At 31.8% G+C, this 17,400-nt stretch overlaps 2 protein-coding genes across 2 annotated transcripts; both read left to right on the forward strand.

Moving 5' to 3' along the window:
* Positions 1–1,777: 1,777 nt before the first annotated feature.
* Positions 1,778–2,993, forward strand: LOC133199751 (uncharacterized). Its single transcript, XM_061335610.1, has 3 exons — positions 1,778–1,841; positions 1,988–2,212; positions 2,481–2,993. Exons 1-3 carry the CDS (start codon positions 1,839–1,841, stop codon positions 2,721–2,723), a joined length of 471 nt encoding a protein of 156 aa, XP_061191594.1. The 5' UTR covers positions 1,778–1,838; the 3' UTR covers positions 2,724–2,993.
* Positions 2,994–8,247: 5,254 nt separating this feature from the next.
* Positions 8,248–15,591, forward strand: LOC133199718 (uncharacterized protein DDB_G0284459-like). Its single transcript, XM_061335590.1, has 6 exons — positions 8,248–8,265; positions 11,022–11,045; positions 11,234–11,620; positions 12,083–12,277; positions 14,060–14,320; positions 14,789–15,591. The coding sequence occupies exons 1-6, from the start codon at positions 8,263–8,265 to the stop codon at positions 14,930–14,932; spliced, it is 1,014 nt and encodes a 337-aa protein (XP_061191574.1). The 5' UTR covers positions 8,248–8,262; the 3' UTR covers positions 14,933–15,591.
* The last annotated feature ends 1,809 nt before the right edge of the window (positions 15,592–17,400 follow it).

The raw sequence follows: 17,400 nt of genomic DNA on the forward strand, positions 1-17,400 counted from the left end.
TATTAGATTAGTATTAGAAGAATCTGAGTGAGTTTTCCGCCGAAATTTTACAATTACAGATCATATAAAGGCACAATAAAAACCACCCCCCCAAAAAAAAGATAAAAAAAGATAAAAAATGAATCAAAAAAAGAATCAAAACAAAATGATATCTCTTGTCTAGGCTGCTTTTTTAAAGAGGGATTGTGTAATAGAAACCTGAATTTTCTTCTGAAATGCTAAATATATAGATCATAAAAAGGCACAATACCAAAGTTATTTTTAAAAAAAATCACATTTGTAATGTCATCTGTAGTCCTAGTTGATTTTTCTTGTGCAGTTTTGACAACGCAACCATGGACATGTGAGAACAAAAAAAAAATTTTAAAAATGACGTTTTCCGATAAAACACAGCGTCATGACATAGAATTTGTACTTTTTATTTTAAATCTATAACTTATTTTTAGTCTATGAAGAATGACATGTTATATATAATTTTAAAGAGGAGAAAATTGTCTATCAGGATGACTAAACACCTCAAAATGTAAAATTTTAGACTTAAGGGTGGTTTTTGCTTGACCGTCATCAATATTTATTTGAATATTTTTGTCTTTATTTCTTATTATAACCAATTGCTGTAAAGGTTTATTTACAGGATTAAACAATATTTACTTTTGAACTAGTTATATCTATTCGGATCTACATGCAACAAGTTAAGAAGTAAATATTGTTCATTCCTTCAATATAGAGCAATCGGTTTTAACAATAAGATATAAGAGAAAATACTCAGTTGATGTAAATATTTTATTGTCAGAGTTATTGTTAATTGCTGCCATCTATATGAAATATTTTTAAAAGTGTCAATGTTCAACTGCATGTTTCATAGCTCGTCCATCAATGAAGAGTACTGATCGATAATACATTATTTTTTTGTACTTTCGCCAATTCTATATGATTAATTTATATATCTTAATAGAAACAATAAATTTTTACTTTCTTTGTTTATATGGAGATGATCGTTTACAATCATTGGAAACAAATACATAGTACGTTTTTGCACATCTTTTTCTACAAGGTTGCACCCGTCCAAATCGTATATATAAAGAAAACATTTTATTGTTGAACAAAGTTGCCGCTCTTTTGTTATAAACACAATTCTTGTAAATACTGTATGTTTGATATTCAAAGTTATACTGAGCTCAGATACTCACTAATGAATAATCGATTAGATAATAGAAGTAAGTATACAGAAATATAACACTCTCTGTAAAAACAATTCTAGTAAACTATTTACATATACATTTTTTGGAAGACGTGATTATGAAAATGTGCAGATTTAGATAATAAAGTTTCAAATACACTTTTATCATTATATGATACGTTTTATATTAAATCATTTCAATATTTGTGGTAGCTCGATTCAGATCATAACTAAATGTGGGGAATGTAATTTTATTTCTTTGTATTTTTCAAGCTTTTTACAGACACAGAGGTAATATTATATGAAATTAACTAGATTGTGTCAATAAAATGAAGGCTTTGTGTTCAGTTATCAAAATATGCATCGTAGGGTCTGCTTCTGGTTCGAAACAGGATGTTTAACTATAATACTAGAGGATGAAGAGAATAAAGAACCCATTGTCAAGCTTTACATGAAATAGACTTGTAAATAAACCAAAGCTAGACATTATGGTAAGGTTTTACTCTTTATGGTATTTGATGCATTTATAATTTTTAGTAATTTATGATTAAACAAGTTGCAAATTGTCATGGACAGTACCTACAAAATATTAATCAGTTAATAAAAACTTAATCGGCAAATAACTTTTTTTCTTCAGTCGCTGAAGAGAAAAGATGCGATGGTAAGTTTTCAGTTATACATATTTATTGTTTCTCTGATCATCGCTTACCGAATGCTTTCTTGGACATATTATCTAATTTCGATATACTTTGACAAAATGAATATACCGATGCTTTATTTTATTTTTATTTTGGTATTCAATCGTAGCGGTCTAAGAGAAACAGACAGGCCATGGCTTTCACAGACAAAGAACACGAGAAGATTAACATTCTGGTCGACAAAGTTGAATCCAAACAGGAAGACAGAATCCGCGAAGTTAAGAAGATGGTCACTGAAGTGACAGGAATCATGAAAGATAACATTGAGAAAGTTGTTGAAAGAGAAGGAAAGCTGAATACCTTAGAAGTCAGGACATCGGAGCTTGAGTTATCAGTAAGTTGTCACAAATAATTCACAAAATTGTCACAAATAATTCACAAAATTGTCACAAATAATTTATGGTATAAATTGTTAAATTGACATTTTTTTTTAAATCATTAGGTAACTGAGAGAGCTATTTTTAGATTCTAGATAAGCAAAGGAAATAGAAGACAATCTTATAAGTCAAATTTAAATCAAGTCACACAAGTAAAAACACTTTCAAAAGTGAAATTCATTTCGTTCAGTATAATATATCTGTCTATATTTCCTTTGCTTGCAGTCACAGAGCTTTAAGGTAACTTCGACCCAGGTAGTGAAAAAATATCGTTCCCGTCATCGGAAGCTCGTGTGTATCATCGTCTTGACTATATTTTGTATATTCCTGTTGGGAGGTATTATCGTCTTTATGTACTTTGGTGGCGTATTCTCACAGACAACACCAGCACCACCAGCAACCTCTCCTGTACCCAATAGAAACATTTTGTACAAAAACGATGGTCTATCAACATCACTTTCAAATTGATAAAATTTAAGATCTCTCTCAGAGTTCAAAGCTGCATGCAAATGAATGTTTATATGTCTTAAAAACTAACTTGATTCAGTTTACAAAGGAACGGTTTCGGACTAAAGTCATGAGCTACTGATCTAAACCACAGAACGAATTTATGCATATACCTAACAAAACTAAATATTCAATTCACGAGTATTTGTACCTTTATTTGACTCTCGGTTGTATTGCTGAAGCTTCTGTACATGCATCTGTCTTTCAATAAATAAAAAAAATTGCAATAGATTCATTTTTGTTCTTAGTTAATAGGGGTTTGTTACGACTTGGTTAAAAATTCAACAACAACAAAAATATCTAACATAAAAAGAAATAAAAAAAATTAATTTACTGCACTTGTAAAATTATGTATTTCATGTAGCTCTGCATTAGATGATAAAAACTTTATAACACTGCAGATGTTTAAAACTATATATTAGAATAGATTCATTAAAGGACTGTGAGAAAAAGTTATCTGCCACCAGGGTTTATTAAACTAAGTTAATTTTGGAAACTCGAAATTGCATTTCCCAGCTAAGTTATAATATTGAATATACATGTAGGTATAAATAATGCTACTTCCTTTGTTATTATAATAACTTCTTTTGTACAAAATACTGATAAACCTTTAATTTCCTTTTGGAAAACTTTTTTACATTTAGAATAACCTAAAAAAGAACAGATGATTAATTTATAATCCTATTCACAATAAACATCTTTTCTTCGATTTTGATAGTTACCAGTTCAATTGGAACGAGTAAAATTATGAAAACAATCTTTGCAAAGCAAATAACATTTTTTTCATAATTTGCAAATAAACAATATATCTCGAAGACTATTTCTTATTGGAATTACCCGTGGCTTTTTGATTTGATAAACTCGATCAATGAGGTAAACTACATGAAGGATAATTGTGTCGCTGCAAAGAAAAGCGACTTTAACAGCATTCTGCCTAATAGTCTTTCAAACTCTCTTTTCAACTGTTATAGATAGGGATTTAGTCTTTGTGCCACTAGAGGTTTTGCAAAATAAGAGGGTTTCGAACCTTCAACTTGGTTTTGACCTGCATTTGATGATTATTTTACAATATTGATATATACTGTATCGTTGAGAACCTTGGGATGTATATGACTTAATTTTCTGTTTTCCGTGCGGAGTTGAGTTTCCATGTTTAGCATGGAATATGGAGATAACAAACAGTATTCAAGCTCAAATTTCATCAAAACAATACAAATCGGGACCATAGCAAGCATCCAAAAGCATCAAAGGTAGAATCTGGTGCTATGGAGGAGTGAGCATCCCCTGACGACCGGTCACACCCTCCGTGTGCTCCTTGTCATGATCGGAAAATAACGGAAAAATCTGTCGACAATTAAGTGTGTAAATAATTGCCTAAAAAGTAGTATGAAAAACGTCAGTCGGAATATGACTTAATGATACATTGTATTTGCTGACAAGGTCATTGTATCGACCATAGAACGTACGAAATGATGACTTTTAACGAGGCTGTCGATATTCTTGTTTCATCAACTAGTTTGTCAATAACTTACCTCGTTTTAGAAATTGTTCGTACGTATGCTCTTGCGTATCGAATCAACTGAAAGATATACACCCCATATGCAGGTGATAATTGCTGCATAAGTAAAGGAAGTTGAAGATTGAATTGCTGACGTCATCATGTTTATCAAAAAGCTTTGTTGTTCGATTACCATTAACGTTTTTTTCCCTAGTAAAATATCCAAATATGAAACAGATGTGTCAGACTCTGTGGTATCTTTTATTTTAAGCTCACTATGATATATCGTGTCGACATATGAATGGAAATAACTTTTGTTAATTGATTATACGTCGTCGATATATCTAATCGAGTTGATCTGAAGGCCACAGCAAGAGATTTCGTTTTCTCATGCATGTATAAGATTTTGAATAAATTCTGCTTCATATGAATACAAAAATAGGTGCATGCTTATTGCTTATTATTTTAAAAAAAACAAAGTGGGTACTAAAATTTTTATCATTAAATGACCCCTTTTAAACGTGGTATTAATAGCACTCAACTTTATTATCAAAGATATGATTTAAGTTAAAAACATAGTTATGGTTGGGTGAGAAAATTACTTATAGAATAAATGATCATTAATTTCGATGCGTATGGTGAGAAAGATGAATTACACGAGCAAATGATACGGCACAAAGAATTTATTTATGCTGTTCATCACTTTTTATTCACAAGAACTTTATTTTTGCGTAATAACGCGAAAGGGTATGCTAACGAAAATTCAATTCTCTCGTATATATTCATTAGTATAGGTTATCTAAAACAATACCTAGAATTCGTGAAAATAATTACCAAATACCTATGTCGCGAAAATAAGGTGTCGCAAAAATTTGGTGATCTACAGTATATATCTTCTTCGGCGTCCGATTACCACACTTGACACCCATCCTACTGTTTTGCTTCCATATATGGCTAGAGTTTTCAAATTTGCCATTTGCATAATTGACTTTATCTTGTTTCTCCCTTTTCACTATGAGATCTGAAGTTTCAAATCTTAAAATGTTCAGACTCAAGATAACTGTGAATAAGACTGACGATTTTTTTTATATTGCAAGATACATAAAAGTTATGGAGATATCCCTATATATTGTTTTGTAAATGTTCTCTATACTAAAATGCATATAGTTGGTTTATACGTTTATAATGTGTTTCAATTGTCAATTAGCCTTTTAAAATCACAAGATACTAAAACCCTCGATCTTTGACCTTGCCTTTTAATCATAAATAGCAAAGAAAGTTAGTCTTAACATGCATATATTATAACAGTAAAAAATGGGAGTTTGAAATCTCTCCCGCCACACTTTTCCAAGTTTAAGATAAATTTGCTACCCAGACCTATTTCTTGACTAGTTCAATTCTAGGATAATATATCATGCTTCTTGACAACAATTTTAAAGCAATATGAACTGCATTTTTGAAAATTTTATTTTGCTGTTAAAATGTGTTTTTATGATAAAATTGTGTTTAATTTAAACGTTTTTGATCACTTAGACAGAAATAAAGTATCAAAATGTTTCAGAATAAAGGATTCTGTACAATCAAATATATAGTATTATAGAAGAATTCAATATTGTACAGGACGACAATAATGTAATTTTTTCTTCAATCAAAGCTTATGAATAGTTCTTCCATCGTCAACAGAAGTTAATAAACGTTATTTTTTCTGTCATTGAAATTGTTAATTACAGTTTTGCAACAAAAATTTCTGACATCAAAGTTGCAGCTCATATTGCTTTAACTTCTTCTCCATTCTATATATACATGTAAGATAGATGAAAATTTAAAATAAACTTACTTAATTACAACATTGTATATGTAAATTCTATCATGTCTTAATTGTTGCTGTTGTAGGCATTAATTTAATTGTAAATAATAACCTAGATCCAAAATATTAAAAGAAAGAATAACACCAATGCAATCCAATTAAGTGCACCCTGGCATGCTCAGTTATCTCAAATTTGTTTTCAAATGCAATAATGATGAGGAAACTGAAACTATTTAACTTGATAGATTGAGATATGGATTTTTATTTGAACTTGTGAATGGTAGAGACAATTTCCTCTTGTTTATACTTTCCTTTCAAAGGGGGTGATCCACATCATCATTTGGAAAATTATTATACTTCTTATAATCATTGAAAAAGGATTGCAATATTTATTCCAGTGAAGGTAAAATAAAGAATATTTGTGTGAAATGAAATGTTTTCTTTGAAGTAAAGAAATAATAAGCAACCAAAAAATTCTTGAAACAGATAAATAGTACAGATGTCAATAACCTGAGCATCTTGTTTCTTTTCATGATATTTTAGCCATCAAGATCTGCAGAACCATTAACAGACGAAGGCCAGACTGATATGTTAAGCTATGTGAACCAGAATCAAAGCCAAGTTCCAGAGGAAGTGGTGTGCCGGAGGAAAAAGAAACAGATTTCGGACGAAGATCGACTGAAAGAAAGGAGTATAGAAGACAAAAGTGAAGAATGTGTGGAAACGATTGACCAGGGAGAAACTTCACCAAATGACCAAAAGATGTATATCAGAACAAATGTGACAGAGACTCAAATATCGAAAAATATAGTTAACGAAACTTTAGCACCACCAACGCCTTTGAGAATAGACAATAGTGATGCATTAAGTGTAGCGACAATTCAAATTAATGATCAAGGTGTACCCAGTCTAAAGCCCCTAGATGAAGCTGACTTTTATGCTTCACCTAAAACCTTTTATAAAGGAACACTAGACACTTCTTCAACACCGTCTGAAAGCAAGGAAAATAAAGCATCTGCATTGATGTCTCCTGTCGAAATAGATATATACTCTTTTCCCAGTATTTTTGGGGGTAAAGATCAAAATTCTCCAGCAAGTTCTGACAACGATTATAAGCAGAATCAAAATGATGAAGTTATTTTGAGGCGAGAAAGCAATTCATCTGCAAATATGACCAGTGAATCAAAAGTAAGCATATTAAAAGTATCATTGGTTATTGTATATATATATATATATATATATATATATATATATATATATATATATATATATATATATATATATATATATATATATATATATATTGATTGACGAAAATGATTAAAAAAAATCATTGATTTTTTATCGATCTATTGAGCCGTAGAGATAAAAAACATACACTTATGTTATTGAGAGTGAATTACGTGATAAGTCATGAAGGTATGAATACACACAAAAATAACTTTATAGCCAATTTCCTTCCTTGAATATAAAAGGATAAATAAATAACCCTCTTCGAGCCCTAAGCTTTTATAGTTTTTAAATTTATATAGATCAACTTATATCATCTGTTCAAATGCATTGCTTAAAAACTCAAAAGAACAGCAAAATCATACTAAAAGAGAGAAACGAACAAAATTACAAGGGACACTTAACATAGTGCTTTGTATCCACTATTTTTTAATGCACTTTTCAGAAGTATAATGCATAATTATGCTATACAGTAATAAATGTGTTGTACATAAACCCTCTTAACAGGCCAAGAAGTTCTCATTCTTGCTAAGTCAGGATATCACTCCCTATTATAATACAGATACCACAAAGTCGGGAATTTATTTTCAATGTTGACCAATTCCAATAAAATGCGTTTTTCTGGTACTTTATAAATGTATTTCATATAAAAAGACTGTTTATCACCTTCAAATGTTGCTGAATCACAGGAAGTTTACTACCACAGGATCGGATATGTTTCCTGGTTATTCCCATTCAAGGCAATGTTAACCCCTTTAAGCACCCATCACGCATTGAAAGTTGGTTGTTTAAGGATTATTAATTAAAATAGTTTGTTTAAAGGAAGTTGACAGCTTGGTGTAATTTTCGATGAAACATACAGGATGCAAACAACTGACTGTTACAACGTCCTTGTATAATATTACTACATCTATAATGTAATGTATTGTAATTTTGTGAATAATATGCAAAAAGCATGATTCGACATGGTAAGTTTTTTCCTCATTTTAGAGCAGTGAACATTTTTTTTCGAGAGTGTATGCTGTCTTCACTTTCTAATAGACTGTCAAGAGAATTCTCCCTTTATGGGATGCAGTTACTTACATAGTTACATAGCGTGATAACACTAAATATCTATAGCAAGCGACATACTAATGAAGATGATTTAGATTTTGAACTTTACAAGTTATAATCACTTGTACATGTACGCAAAAAGTTACTTTCAGATAATTGTTTTTGTTTAAAAACTATTCAGGCTTTTGAAGGGTATTTCTAGAGTTTAACTTTAATTTTGTACTTTTCTAATGAAAGCTTAGACGTAATAAGAAATTCCTACAATTAATTTTTTCGACTCTATAAAGGCATAATAAATATTCTCCCAGCCTATACGAAAACTTTTCCGTTTAAATACCATTTTCCGTTTAAATACCATATCTTACATGCATGCAGTAAAAATAACAGATTTGCCCTAAACTGGGAAAATCTAGGGAGAAAAGACGTATTGACACCAAACAGGAAACCAACACTTGTTTTATAAATATACAGAACAACTTGTTACATATATGCAGATAATGTTTTTTCCCTTAATGATAAGTCTCATAATATTCATGCATATGGAATTCAGCAGTAATATAGATAAAGATTCCAAACCCATGGCGAAATTTCTCAAACTGAAAGTCCTTTTTTTATCATTTTCAACAGAAATGAGGTTTGCCGAGTGTCTTTTGAAAATTAAAAAAAAACTAGATTTAAGAAAACCGCTTACTAGCAGCACCAGCTAAGTACTGGTTATGGGACCTATTTCAGTCGATTTAACGTTCACTTTGAAACCTATGTGTTTCATAACATGTTACAAGCTGATTATAGGAGAACCTAGTTTCTTTTTTTTTTTTTGCATTTGATAGGCTGCAAATTAAAAAAAAATTATGTTATCGTTCACAATATTTTGCCTGTTTTCATATAATCAAATTATCTTTTTTTTTTAAATTTATATATATTTAAACAACAATTAAGATGCTTTCTTTGGTTACTTGTACAGGAACAAACATTGCAGTTATTGCAGAAAAACACTAAACCTGCGTAAGCGGGTTATGTTAATATTTCCTGCAATAGCTGCAACCGTTAATTCCAGAACTAACAAAGAATTATGTGGTATAAACATGTATTATGTTTATATAACTAATCAAATTTGCAAAGTAGGTTTAAGTACATTATCTATTGGATTCATTGTCTATTTCTTGATTGAACATGACGCTGCACAGGAAATATACACAATTGCCTGGAACCGGTAAGCGACGTTTACAAATTGATAAATGGCTGTAGTTTTCATTAGAAATAAACCGATCGCGGTAGCCTAGTGGTAGGGCATTTGCTTCGTGATCGGGAGGCTTGGGTTCAATTCTCTTTTGAGCTGCGTCAAACCTAAGATGTAAACAAAAGTAGTGACTGTTCCTTCGCCGAGCGTTCGGCATTATGGGTCTTTCGGATGAGACCTTTAAAACCGAGGTCCAATGTCACGGCAGGCGTTGGCACGAAAAAGTACCCTTTCGCTCAATGACCTTAAGCGCTGAGTATAGGTCTAAATTTGAAGCAACAATTCATCGGTATATTGTGACGGCTTTATATAAGTGAAAAAATCTCGAGTGGGATAAAACAACATACGTTTACAATCAATCAACCAGTCAGTCATTAAAAATAAAGGGGGTCGTAATAAATTTTAAAGCTTTAAATTTAACAGTTAAAGCTTTTGTTTATGTATTGTCGTTTAAGATTTGATCTTTAAAAAGTAAGTTATTTTGCCAATTTTACTTGAATCGCTGACATTTCTTATTCGTTATTTTTCCTAGGTTGTAAGGACTGTACAGTATACATAATACATCACTGTTATGCTATCAATACTTGCTAAATTTGTTCTATCCAAACGGACTTAAAAATTACATAACTGTTGAAAATGTAGGAATATATGACTAGAGTTCAAACATAACACTAATCACACGTGTGGTTCCTCGCTCTAGTTCAATATTGTGCTGAGGATATACTCAAGGGAATGATATACAGGGGATGCTTACTCCTCCTAGGCACCTGATCCCACCTCTGGAATTCCCGGGGGTCTGTGTTTTCCTGTTCACAGATTTGTATTGTTTGTAGATTTTATTGAGATCAGTCACTCTTCGTTATCTTCAACTTTTTCATTTACATTACAGGCCCGTAGGAAGCAATTTCACTTTGAGGGGGCACAATCATACATTTTCAGTTGAGGGGGCACTATCGACTCCAAAATTCCTTGACAAGCAAAAAAAAAAAAAAAAAAAAAAAAAGGTCATCGGACGTTATTAATGAGGGGGCACAAGCATGTAGTAGCTATGTTTTCTATAGTATTCTATATATCGGCAAAATTATTGGGGCGGCACGGCCCCCCGTGCCCCCCCCCCCCGGTTCCTACGGCCATGCATTAAAATAAATAATTGCAAAAACCTATTCCGACGGCTCCAAAGAAAACTTTCATAAACACATACACATAAACAAATCATACGATTAATTCTGGCAATATGAAAAAGTTTTTTTCCCTAAACATGTATATGATTGCGTGCTATTGATATATCATGCATAATTGATCACATGATACTTGAATAAAGAGAACTTATGTCATACTTAGTGTTGACTCGATGGAATCTATTAAATAAGTTTTTAGTATTCGATTTGTCAATGCTTATGACTGAAGGTCTACTTTTTTCTAATTTTCCAGCCACTACAAAGACACAATGCTATGGTATGTACGAATGAAAGACCTTCTGATTGTATGTATGAAAGATAATTAAATAATTTTTTCGCATAATAATGTTTATCCTGATTTATCATTTGCAACATATTGCTTGCAATGTTATACCTGAAAATTATACTTTGATTGAAACTTATATTATCTGAATATAAATTAAAAGTCTCTGATATGCAATTCAGAGATCACGGAAAAATCGTTCTGCTGTGGCATTCTCGGATACTGAAAAACTAAACATTATCAGCAATGCAGAACAAATCCAGAAAGAAACATCTTCAGATGAAGCTGGCCGTAGAAAAAGGCAAAGACATGTCTCAGACGAGGTACGTCTACAAGTTCAAGAGGCAAAGACATCAATGGAAGAAAATATCAAAAAGGCAGAAAAAACTGAGAGATTATTAGATGAAGTAGACATCTATGCTACCTCCAAAGTGACAAAGAGTCGATCAGTAGAAAACATTACTAAGGAAACGACAACACCAGTGCAAAAGGAAGGTAGACCCTCATCAGATGGGATTGACCCTACAAAGTCATCAGCATTACCAGTTACCGATAAGGCTGAATTGAAAGTAAGAAATTTATTCGGTTTTAAATAGCACATCAAGCAACAAGTGAATCAACAGATAGGGACAAACAGGACAATCTAAAAAAAAGTATTTCCGTCATATAATACAAAAACCATACACTATATAATTATGCATATAATTTATTAAGTAATTATTTTATTTATTTAGAAAGTGGTTTTCATTACTACATATGTACGTACATGTAGTTGTCATTTTTCCAGCACTTATAATATGGCCTACCTGGGACATATTTTCAACACCTGTTTTATCCAACCAAATCCAAATCAAGCAATAAATATATCTTAGTTACTCTTTATTTCATTTTATTTGGATGCAATTTGACGATTAACAGCGTTAATTATGTTCGATGAAAATAATTTTCCACGACAAAATAGTTCTTAAAGGTAAAAATAAATCTATTCAAAGAATACAGAAATATGTATTTACTTAAACTTGTATATTTAGCAGGAACCTGTTGCTGATTCCATTCCTGAAAATAAACGGAAGAAGAAAAAACCTTCAACAACATCAATAGAAGAATCGGAGTCAAAAATTGCGTTCGTCAAAAAGAAAGCAAAAAGGGCCAAAGTTTTCCTCAAAGAGAGATTGATAGATCACCACAGTAACACAGGAAACTCCAAGGAATACAGAGCCAATGAAGTATGCACTGTTTTCTCCAATGAATATACTAGTAGATTTTTTTTTTACCTATGTCACGGTTGGTCATTGTTAACTTACTACTATGCATCCTTTTTCTATTAACCGGTCACGGAAGCCTAGTGGTAGGGAGTTCGCTTTGTGTTCTGGAGGCCCTTGTTGGATTGATGGTTGGAGAGGTGGTACGATAAAGAACCCTTACTGCTCAATGACCTTAAGTCTAAATTTGAAGCCCTTCGCCGGTATATGGTGACGTCTCTATATGAGTAAAAAATTTTCAAATTGGACGTTAAACATTCAATCACTCAATCATTTTTTCTTATTTACTTTTATTCAAAAGCTGTACCAAATTCAAAGTTATACTGTTTGCCTTTAATGTATGATAACTATCAGTAAATTTGATGCTATTAAGTAAATTTGATTTGTTTGGAGAAATTTTGTGGATGGCTTTAAATTTAAGGTTCGTTGGGGCGTAATTGCGTGTACGAACATCTTTTCAAACTATCTTTCAGCCAACAGCTCTATATATGAAAGTTCTAAGTAAGAGTCGTGAAGGAAATCATACAAATTAATCGAAATTAGGCCTTCGAAAAAAAATGTTTGGTTACCTTTACATGCTTATTAAAAAAATAAGGTCGACAGGTAGGATTTTGTTTCTATATTTAATTTTTTTTTTTTTTTGGACATAAAGACATAACTTTAATATACATTTTTTTCAATTTGTTTGCATCTCTAGCCATAAAGTATGTTTTCTTTTTTACAATCTATCCGTCAGCTCTGAAAAAGTTGCCTTCCTAAACTGTCACATGAAATATATTGAGATAACGAACAGTATTCGAGCTCAAAAGCCCATTAAACATTACAAAATAGGAGCAGTACAAATACGGACCTCTAAGACGTCAGAGGTGGGATCAGGTGCCATGGAGGAGTGAGCATCCCCTGCCGACCGGTCACAGCCGCCGAGTGCTCCTTGTCATGATTGGGACATAACGGAAAAATCCGTCGACAATTCAGTGTGTAAATAATGGCCTAACAATTAGTATGAAAAAAGTCAGTCAGCAATTGTCTTAATGATAGATTGTATTTGCTGACAAGGTAATTGTATCGACCATAGAACTTACGAAATAATGACTTTAAACGTGATTGCTGGTATTCTTGTTTCATCAACTTGTTTGTCAATAACTTACTTCGTTTTAGAAATTGTTCATACGTAGAGTATGCTCTGGCGTATTGAATTAACTGAGAGATATAAACCCCGTATGCAGGTGATAAGGGTATATTGCTGCATAAGTAAGGGAAGTTGACGATTGAAAAGTTAAAACACGTTTATCATAAAGCTTTGTTAAACTACCATTAACGTCTTTTTCTAATTAAATATACAAATATAAAACAGATGTATCAAACTCTGTGGCACGTAAAACATACATGTACATGTTTCAGACTTTACAAAGAAAAAGCAAATATTTGGGTCGATCAGTGTTATGTAGGTCGGTCGGGTAACCGTAAAAATAACGGCAAACAAGCATATTTTTCTTAGGTCTTAAATTATTCCATACCATTTATATATTACTTAGCCAAAGAATCACGCCTTTAATTTTGTGAATTTGAGATAAACATCGATTTTCTACTCTGGTCATAGTTATTATTTTGAAATAAACATTTACCGATTGATTTTCTCGAAAAGAATATTAGAAAAATCTTTGTATATGTTATCTCTTTGGTCTTATATTTTCTATTATTTCTAATGTGTAAAAGTTCACTGGTTTGCTTTATTTTTTTACGCAGGGTAACAGTACAACTGTCTTTTACACCATGGAATCCAGTGCGCCTTCAATTACAAGTCAGACTGCTACACCAAGCCCGTCACAACATCAAGAAGGACAACAAAACCAGCAGCAAAATCAGACAAAGAAGACAAACATCGACGATCTACGTTGTCAGGTGCGAGAAGTTACAAACATCATGAAGAATAACGTAGAGGAGGTAGCAAAACGAGGAGAAAAATTAGAGGAACTGGAATCGAGGTCTGGTCATTTGGAGGATTTGGTATGTCTGATTGATGCATTATAAGGAAGATTTGCTGTTATCACCCTTGTTAACATTTTTTTTTTCTTTATTTTACCCACTTTTTTTGATGCAGTGTTTGTTATATCAGACTTAACATTTTTCATTGAATATCCTTTAATGCCTGTATCCACTAGAGAAACTTCAAATATTTATTGAAGAACTTTCGAATAATAATTGTTTTATTCCTTCTTCAGAAATTTCTTCTTGTATTAATTTTTTTAAATAAAGAATAACTACATGTATAAAGGGCAACTCAGATTTCATATACTAGTATATGATACCGGGTGTTTTACTTCGTTTTCGTAACAGACCGTTTCTTGTTTTAACCTTAGTTTGGGATGCCATATGTCGTTCCTAAGAGGAACATGAAGGATCCTCAAACAAAAGTCTTTTTTATGACTGTTCAAAATCTGATGTTCAAAATCATAAACGTTTTGTCTTTTTCAGTCCAGTTCCTTTGCTAAATGTGCAGCAAATGTGAAGAAGAAGATGAAAAGAAGAAATCGGAAGCTGATCTGCGCCATTACTTTGACAATCACAGGGATAGCCCTGATTGTAACTGTGATACTTCTTGTTTATTACTTAGGATGACCGTGTCATTGGTAGAATGTTTTAATTTGTTACTAATTGTTTCTTTTTTCTGTTATTCTTCAGAGTACAAGTTGCAATGTTGGTTAGATCTAAACGTTGCAAGGTGTCATTATATCTGTGATTTGATTAAGCAAAGTATGAAGTTAATGGCTTTCTCGTTTGTACTTGTCACTTTAGAGGATAATCCGCAAGACCATAATCTGTATTTAACAATTACAGTCTTTATTTCTTTAAGAAATGGATTTGTTCAATTGGCTGTTTTTTATATAGAAAAAAAAAAGGACAGAGAACCCGAGATGTCCTGGTCTAAATTGCAAAGTAAATCGTATATTTTCACCTTGTAAGAAAATTATGCACAAATATAAATATATATTTACTTCAAATTTGCTTAATCATTTTTATAATTATACATAATTTAACAAGATCTTCTGTCTCGTGTTTTATTATTTAATTTCATGCATTACGTAGCAAAGGTAAACGGATCCTATTCAATGAATCTACTGTGTATAATCATGTTCATGCATGTATGGAAGGATATTTAACATTTCTTGTCTTAAATGTTGTGTACATATGTGTTTTTGTGAGTAGGTTAAAATTGCCATTATATGAATTATTAATAAGATAAATATTTTATGATATTACACTTTCATGTAAATTAACTACATCTAGTTGAATTTATTTCCTCGAAAACATTTGGTAAAAATACTTTTATCCTCTGAATGACGAAACCATACCCTCAAGCATAGAACACAAAGCAGTGTTCAACATTAATTGTCGACGTGTGGTATTAAAAAAAAAAAGAGTCGGCTGCGCGGAATACCTACTATAAACAAGTCCATAACATGTCTGAAAATCGTTATGGGGTTAAGTCTATAATTATTTTTTTTTAACCTCGCACAGTCACATCAAGTATGAATAAATCCTGTTATTGAGGTGTTTACCCTAAAATACAAAAATTACCCCAAGAATACTGGAAAATACGCACATTTAACCTCACAGCGTACCCCTGGTAAGAGCAGCCATTGTATGTCTGGGTTTTTTTTTTCGCAAAAACTTTAACCATGTCCATAAAATTTGAATAGTTTGTGCTAGGGATTTCAAATTTCACTAGTGTATTTCTTGTGACAAGACCTTTCGTTGGATTTGGTACAAACATTTTTTTACCTCTTGACCTTGAAATTTGAGTTTAACCTACTTTTGCAAGGTTTTACTTTAACCTTAGACATAACTTTTGAACGGTTGGTGCTTGGGATTTTACATTTCACATGTGTATTCCACATATGACCATATGTGCACATTTCTTTTGTACCAAAATTTTTGAACTCTTTATCTTGACGTTTGACCAGCATTTGAAAAAAAAGCTTTTACCTTGGCCCTGAGCTGCCATATGGGAGAATCAGCGTTTTATCATAAACACATATCTTGTGCTGGCTTCAATGTTTTCGATGAATACGACAGATTTTTATGTAAATTTTGTTTACTGAGTATTTAACGTGGTCTATTCCGAAAGTAAGATAATAGCTGATCCCACCTACGAGAGACGTAAAAAATGTCATAGCGATCCAACATCTCATCAACAGGTCCAACATCTCATCAAGCCGTCCAACATCGATTTTTTTTTTACCTCTCGGTAAAAATTTGGAAATGTATATACTTTTTGTAGTGTAAAGTTATAAAGGAAACAATTTTTAAAGGATTTTCACACCACCTCCCCCGAAAAAAAACGTGGCCCACCTGAGGTTGACAATGGTTTTCAAGGAATGGATATTTTAAATATTATCCTCAACTATATGTAATAGTAATTATATTATACATATACATATATATTATTCAAATATTATATTTTATAAAAATACATATAATAGTAAACAGTACCCGCACAAATTCTGAGTGGTCAACAGTTTTTGGAATGTCACCCGTCGTCAAGCAATGTCGACTGTTACTACATTTTTTCATCATTCAGAGGGTAGTCATGTTTTTGAAACATGTTTATCGACTAATCAGATTCAATTAATTTACAAAAAAGTATTATAGTGAAAATTTACACCACTGGAAAAAAAGTGAGTTATTACAATTTGCTTTAATCTAGACGCAAAATGTAATAATACAGAAATCGTGTTTTTACACTTTACGTTATAATAATGACATTCTGCATTGATCTCGAATATAATAACACAAAACGTAATAATCACAGTTTGGTGCAATATGGGAAAATCAGTGTTTATGTACAATTATGTTTATGTAAACAATTAGTTGGATCAAACAAGTTGATGAAACAAGAATATCAACTGTCTCGTTTAAAGTCATCATATCGTAAGTTCTATGGTCGATACAATGACCTTGTCATCAAATACAACTTATCATTGAGTCAAATGCTGACTGATGTTTTTCATACTAATTGTTAGGCCATTATTTACACACTGAATTGTCGACGGATTTTTCCGTTATTTCCCGATCATTACAAGGAG

Source organism: Saccostrea echinata, unplaced genomic scaffold (assembly GCF_033153115.1).
Source record: "Saccostrea echinata isolate AGI-Se365-2 ecotype Australia unplaced genomic scaffold, CSIRO_AGI_Sech_v1 ptg000002l, whole genome shotgun sequence".
Lineage (NCBI taxonomy): Eukaryota > Metazoa > Mollusca > Bivalvia > Ostreida > Ostreidae > Saccostrea > Saccostrea echinata.

Excerpts from the sequence above, each read along its gene's own strand:
- LOC133199751 (XM_061335610.1), top strand. Across the intron at positions 2,213-2,480 it reads CATCGGAGCTTGAGTTATCA|TCACAGAGCTTTAAGGTAAC; the intron begins GTAAGTTGTCAC and ends CTTTGCTTGCAG.
- LOC133199718 (XM_061335590.1), top strand. Across the intron at positions 11,621-12,082 it reads CCGATAAGGCTGAATTGAAA|CAGGAACCTGTTGCTGATTC; the intron begins GTAAGAAATTTA and ends TTGTATATTTAG. Across the intron at positions 12,278-14,059 it reads AGGAATACAGAGCCAATGAA|GGTAACAGTACAACTGTCTT; the intron begins GTATGCACTGTT and ends TTTTTTACGCAG.